At 42.1% G+C, this 7500-nt stretch overlaps 1 protein-coding gene across 1 annotated transcript in view; it reads left to right on the top strand.

The window, feature by feature from the left end:
• Positions 1–7500, top strand: part of ehbp1 (EH domain binding protein 1) — a 143230-nt gene that overhangs the window by 32682 nt on the left and 103048 nt on the right. The window contains 2 exon segments of the mRNA XM_080548996.1: positions 1481–1538; positions 4017–4112. Of these exon segments, the coding sequence (XP_080405122.1) occupies positions 1481–1538; positions 4017–4112 (154 nt within the window).

Genomic DNA, 7500 nt, shown 5'->3' with positions numbered 1-7500 from the left:
ACGGATAACCTCAGCTCACCCATGCTGGTATGAGTGACAACGATGGTTTTAGTGCCCATTATCCCCCTTAACTTTACAGCGAGTGGTAAGTCAGAGATGCACACCTGGTCCATTGGCACAGCCTGAGCACAGAGCAAAGGGCAAACCTGGAACAGATCAGATGCACTGGACTGGAGAGTACACACACACACACACACACACACACACACACACACACACACACACACACAGAGGGGTGGCAGTGGCGCAGGAGGTAGAGCTAGTGTCTGATGATCCCAAGGTCGGCAGATTGGCGGTTCGACCCCCCACATGTGTTTATGAAAAAACCAATAAACACACTGCCGACATGTTTGCTGTACATGTCAAGGTGTCCTTGGGCAAGACACTGACTGAACCCCAAATTGCTCCCAATGAGCGGGCCGGCGCCTTGGTGTGTGAATGTGTGTGCGAACGGGTGAACGAGAGGCCAAAGCACGTTGGAATAAGTCAGTCCAGTATCACATACACAGACAAAGTAAAGGACAGGACTTCTGAGCTTCTTAGTGCAGCTCATCTACCTAGAGGAGTCCTCGCGCTCTCCCTGCCGCATGCGTGTTCCTTCACTGCTTCACCTCGTTCTCCATCTAGGCCTGTATGTAACCTTTCACGTGCCGGACCAAGGCAATGTTCATGCTTCTGTTCACAACTAAGCCTTCCCTGGGGCGCTTAGGTGGCGTAGCGGGTTAAGCGTTGACCGTGTAACCGCAGGGTCCCCGGTTCGATGCCGGCCGGGGACATATCCTGCATGTCATCCCTCCTCTCTCTCTCACCCATCCTTCCTGTCTAAATCTCTACTGTATCTGTCAATAAAATTACAAATATGAGTGGGACTGCCCCACTCAGAAAAAAAATTCAGTTCACACATGCTCCTTGGGAATGGGAAAGCTCTTATGAATACACTACCTGAAGCCCAAGGCGTCTTTTGAAAGGTCCTGTGCCTCAGCTTCTGCTGCCTCTGTGTTTGTGAGTGTAGGCTTGGAGTGTGTATGTTATCTTCTGTAGGGTGACAGTGTATATTTCACTGGTGTTTTGCTGCTCGGTCTTTCTGTGTTGTGTGTGTGTGTGTGTGTGTGTGTACCTCTGCAAAATGTATGAGTGTGTGTGTATGTGCACGCCGCTTCAGTCTGGTAACAATCTCCAGCAGTGCTGTATCAGTGATACACAGTAGTAGTCTCTGCCTGTGTGTTGTGCTCCAGTAACATTAGCTCTTTCTGCACTGCTTTGTCTTTGTGTGTGTGTGTGTGCGTGTGTGTGTGTGTGTGTGTGCGTGTGTGTGCGTGTGTGTGCGTGTGTGTGTGTGTGTGTGTGTGTGTGTGTTTTGGGTTTTGAAACACAGTCAAACCCACTGGTCCACATCCCCAACCTGATTCACTACCACAACACCACTGTCTCCCTTCCTCTCTTTTCTGTCCTCATCTCTTCTCCTCCTCTTGTTTTCCAGGCAGCCAGACAAGCTTGTGGTCGTGTGGACGCGAAGGAGTCGGCGGAAATCGTCCAAGGTGTGTGTTCTACTGCTCTGCTTGTTGGACAGTGCAGAGGAACCCTTTGCGCAATTCTTTGGCGACACATTTCACACATTCTATTCCAGTTCCATTGGAATTCTCTGCAACTTGTTTAGAACTTGATTGATTGCTACCTACAATGAATGTATACTGAACAAAAATATATATAAACATTTTTCTTTTTGCTTCGAGAATTTTTCACGAGTTGAAATCAAAGATCTAAGACTTTTTCTACATACACAAAAGGCCTGTTTTCTCTCAAATGTTGTTCACACATTTGTTTAAATCTGTGTTAGTGAGCACAGCCATTGAAGAGGAGAGGACCAACCTTCCACAGGCCACAATCAACAACCTGATCAACTCTATGGGAAGGAGATGTGTTACTGCATGAGGCAAATGGTGGTCACACCAGATACTGACTGAAATTCTAACCCCCCCCCCCCCAATTGTTTTAAAATTAAAATTAAAATTAAAGAAATGAAAATGCATATCTGTGAATTCCATAGTTCAGTTCCTAATAAATGTCTATTTTCAAGATAAAACTGCACATTTTAGAGTGGCCTTTTATTGTGACCAGCCTCAGGCTGTTTAATAATCTTGCTGTCTAATCAGCATATTGATATGCCACACCTGTCAGGTGGATGGATTATCTCAGCAAAGGAGAAGTGCTCACTAACACAGAATCAAAAACATTTGTGAACACAATTTGAGAGAAATAGGCCTTTTGTGGCCTTTTTGTGTTTGATTTCAGCTCATGAAAAATTGGAGCACAAACAAAAAGTGTGGCATTTATATTTTTGTTCAGTGCTGTCTGTTTCAATAATGTATCGAAGCTGTTACCATGGTATGTTAAGCTTAATTCTAATTGTTGTAAAAAAGAAGATAATTACATTTACATTTACATTTTTGGCATTTAGCAGACGCCTTATTCCAAAGCGACTTACAATCAATACATTTGAATACTAAGCATGTGAATCAGCAGTCCACCATTCGTTGCAGGAAGAGTACTCTAGCTCGGGCCCGGGGCCACTGATAGAAGGAAAAACCTTCTCCCTATTATCGCCTTCTACTAAATTTTTTTTTTTTTTATTACTGGAGAAACTGAGAAACAGTACAAGGGGGGCAATAGAAGTTCTTAGGGACACAGTAGAGGGGAAAGCGGGTGTCTTTAGGAGACGTAGTGGTGAGGGTCAGAAGATGTCTCAGGAGGAGCAAAAGTAGGAATGAATAAAAAGTAGGAATGCACCGAAATGAAATGAAGGAAACACGTGGCCGAATACCGAGTGCGTACCGGCAGTTTTTATTTTGCTAGTTTTTGTATATATAAAAAAATTAAATGGTGCATGAATTAAATTAATGTAGCTTTTATTCATGCTTGTATGCTTATTCATGTAAAATGATCATTATCAAAATGACGTGTTTGAAATTGTATATACTTGTTACATGTTACGTAATATTTCCTCATTTCATGAAAGATGTACAAATTGTGACAGCGGCTGGTGAAAGTCAGAAATCAAAAAGTTCGGACCATTTTGAAAAACAGAAAGAAACGGAAATACATTTCAACTTTGTTGAAAATCACATCACAGACTCACTAGTCATGCCAAAATATTGCAATGCGATGGATTCGGTGAGTAATCCCCACTACTACCTAGTTAACTATAACACTACTTTACATTGTTAGCTGGCTCACAAAACAAGCTGTGTTAGTTGACTAGCGAGTGGGTCATTGATTTTCAACAACGCTGAAATGTAATTCACATTTTTCTAAATAAAAGCCCGAACATTAAATCGGCTGTCGGCTTGTTTCCCCTTTCGCCAGCAGCTGTCATATAATACTGTGATCACATCGGTTTCCAGTGACGGAAGTCGGAATGAGCCTCTCGTTGTCGTTCAGAGAACAGATGCCAAACTGCCGACATGTTTGCTGTAATTAATTATATGACTTGGCAGTAGGCAGCCATCACTCGATGCTCGTCTCATTCACAGAACAGCATGGGTTGCTTGCACTGTTTGATCGCGTCATAAAAAAAACGTCTCATATTCGGTAAACATTAGGTCTTTTCACACATTTGGCCGAACACCAAATGTGCTTTATTTGTACTATTTCCGGCCAAATAATTTCGTTGGCCGAACTTTCGGTGCATCCCTAAATAAAACTTTAGTAGGCCTGTAATGGCAATTTTCTTTTACATCATTGTGGTTTCATGAGGATTTCATAATGTGATGTCAATCAGGTGTCAGCAGGAGCTCAGGTTACACACTTATAAACATAACAAGAACATGAATATGACTCAGACCAACGGCTACACAGATCATTATGAGGCTTCTTATGAAAGTCTTCCAACATTTGAAGAAGGTCATCATATATGACTGACAGAAGCCAGTGAATGAAGAACTATACAGTAAAAAAATAAATAAGAATCAATGTTTTTGAAACAATGTTTTGATTTTGTCATCTCTGTACACCCCTAGGCTCACAGCTGGCAGCCAGGCATCAAGAACCCATACAGAGGAGTGGTGGTGTGGCCTGTACCTGAGAACATCGAAATCACTGTCACACTCTTCAAGGTAGGCGGGAAAACACCTTGTTGGGGGAGGTCGACTTGGTGTAGAATGTCACGTCAACCCACTTGACATGTCGGCCTGTATTTACATCTCACTGTATTTACTCATAAACCCACCTGTAACATGTGTGTGTGTCGTGTGTGTCGTGTGTGTGTGTCGTGTGTCGTGTGTGTGTGTCTGTCGTGTGTGTGTGTGTGGTGTGGTGTGTGGTGTGTGTGTGTGTGTGTGTGTTTGTCGTGTGTGTGTGTGTGTGTGTGTGTGTGCGTGCGTGTGAGTGTGTGTGTGCGTGCGCGCGTGCGTGTGCCCTTTACAGGAGTTTATTTAAAACTCACTTTCAGTGCTTGTGCTATACATTTGGGTCTCTGATGATCCTACTAACACAGAAACTGAAATAAATCAATTCGGTCTGTTTTTTGTGGGCCTGCGTGTTTCAGAAAACATGAGATTCAAAAGCCATTTTGATTTGCCTCTCGGCCTTACGTCATACTGGGAGCGTTGAAGTAGAGTCGGTGCGTATGGACATTGTATTGTATTTTGTATTAAATCGGGAACTGTGTTGAACATTTCCCCCGCCATGCTCATCTGTCCACTACATTCGAAGGGAACCTCCTGTTATTTCCATTTAAATGGTGTTGGATTACTTGCAGGGAACACAAGGATATTTCCGCTTTTCATTTATTCCCCCGGGAGCTGTGTGTTTTTTCTTTGCACTGCCACACAACAAATGCAGAAAACCACTGATGATTTCCCGACCTGTGAGACAGGCCGTCAAGAAAAGGACGGAAACAGAGGCACTTAGAGGCATAGATGAGAATCTGAATGATATTTTCTACAAAAAAACCTTCAATGACATGTTTTGGGGACCCCAGAGACCTACTGGTGGAAAAAGAGCATACTAGGTCACCTTTAACATATTTAGAACTATTGATGTTAGTATATATATATATATATATATATATATATATATATATATATATATATATATATATATATATATATATATATATATATATATATATATATATACTGTGTGTCTAAAGTAAAATTGCTTCTTTTTAAAATATATTATTAAATCAGGTGTGTTTTTCAGGTAAGTCCACATTGTCTCTTTTTACTGCCCTGTTTGTTTATGTATTGTACAAAATACAGAACATGACAGAAATGTAATAGGCTAGGATATCAAAGGCGTGGGAATGGGAAACCGATATTGCGTATCATCTCTCTCAATGTTTGTCCTGCCAGAGCTTCCTTTCCCTCAGGAAGTAGTAACCCGTCCCATTGCGAGGTAGAAAACCCTCCAACTCGGCTACACCCTCATATTTCAATCACCGACTGTGATGACTCTTCCTGGTGTTTCCCCGCCTCGGCCCAACTTAAATAACACCAATTCTAAGATAACGACCTTGCAATATTAGGCCAATGAAATTCAGACTGAGGCGGGATGAAGGTGCTCTGTCAGCCAATGACAGTCAGGAACCATCGGTAGCCTGTAAAGTGGACATGAGTGTTCATCTCCATGGCAGCTGTGGAACACTGCTGAGCTTAGCAGAACATACCTAAAGGAAGGTACCAGCAGCACATCTTTATGAGAAGCTCTAAACTCACCTCCTCATTCAAGTGCTTTCTCTAAAAGAAGACAAAACTATCAAATGTGACATTGTTATGTTTTAATGGGCAGTAGCTACCCTGTATATAATAATAATAATAATAATAATAATAATAATAATAATATAAATATAAGTCCCCTGGAGAACATTGGCACTGTAACACCAGAAGGGCTGGATTTCTGTTGATATTTCAGGAATAGGATGAAGTTGCCCCTGTACTGGATTTTGTGTCTGTCTTTGAGGGTCCTTATGTTCTTCTCTGTGTGTGTGTGTGTGTGTGTGTGTGTGTGTGTGTGTGTGTGTGTGTGTGTGTTAACAGATGCAACAAAGCAGACACATCAATCTCTGCTCTCGTTGTGTGGCATGAGCAATCAAAGTGAAAGGAGTGTGTGTCTGTGTGTGCGTGCGTGTGTGTCCCTTCTTGGGGTGCTTAGAAGGTCATACGCCAGCTCAATCAGGGAGTGCTGTCTCCTGCTGTCACACTCCTGCCATTACTGTCGCTCCACATTTTCTGATTGCGATTCCCTGCCGTCTACTCATCTCTCCATCCTTCCATCTATAAAGCCACTCATCCGTATATTCATCCATTTATTTATTTATCTGCCTCCATGGTAAACAACAGTTGAGCATGCATTGGAGATTGATCAAGACAGCATCTTGCTTTAAAGCAGGCTTTCCCAACTCTGGGAAGGTCGCGACCTCAAGTGGAATGGAATTCTAATGGGGTCTCCTGAAATTTCTACATTTACATTTTTGGGCATTTAGCAGACGCCTTATTCCAAAGCGACTTACAATCAACTAATTGACTTATAATCTACTAAATTGATCAATACAAATAATATGTATTATTATAATAGTAAAAACACCACACACAATTTAAAACAACTAAACAAAGGAAATGTGGGGAGAATGATGCTGGGTGTTGGAGGTTGATAATGAGGGTAGGGCTGTTGGATGATGCTGGGTGTTGGAGGTTGATAATGAGAGTATTCTGGTTCATATGCTATGCCGACTCCATTCAAAGTTCAAACAATTATTGGTCAAGATGTCCCCTTCACTCCGGGCTTGTACATTTTGGGAGACCCCACGGAATTACGTGAGTTGACACTCCCTAACGCAGAGTGGGTACACACTGGGACGAAAACTGATTTGGAAGGATTCCTTTGCGCCGACAGAATCTCTGTGGCACATTCAGTGGGGTAAATTAGCTGCACTAGAAAATCTATCCTTCTGCCAGGTTATTGAATAAGGTGGGAATCTATCTCCAGAAGTGAGAGCGATATCATGCTTATTTGCACAGGGGTGAATAGGTTTGATTCGTCATAAGGTCGACTTAACTTGTTAAACTGACTCTATTCTCCACAATGTGGCTACCTATGCGTCTTCTCTATATGTACCACCGTATGACTCATTTGTATATTTCTTGTACACATAAAACGAATAAAAAATATATTATCATAAAAAAAGAATCTATATATATTTCACGTCCCCTCATAAAAATCGAGATCAAATAAAATGCAGGATATTGTTAGCTGAGCTTGGCATGGCTTGATGATCACACGATCACACGTGAACAGGCTACATGCGTTCCCATGCTCAAACGGAGACAGCGCGCACATTTCTGAAAATGGAAAGATTTCTTCGGCCACCTGCGTCCCCCACGACATATTCAAGTGAAACTGAGAAACAGACATGAAAAAGACCGAAAATATAAGGAAACCTTCCTTCAGTATGGATTTACTAGCATAATTGAGGAGGAGAAGCCTTGTTACCTTACACGACTG

The sequence above is a fragment of the Nansenia antarctica genome, assembly GCF_963989245.1.
Source record: "Nansenia antarctica genome assembly, chromosome: 19".
Lineage (NCBI taxonomy): Eukaryota > Metazoa > Chordata > Actinopteri > Argentiniformes > Microstomatidae > Nansenia > Nansenia antarctica.
This window is presented reverse-complemented; position numbering and strand designations above follow the sequence as displayed.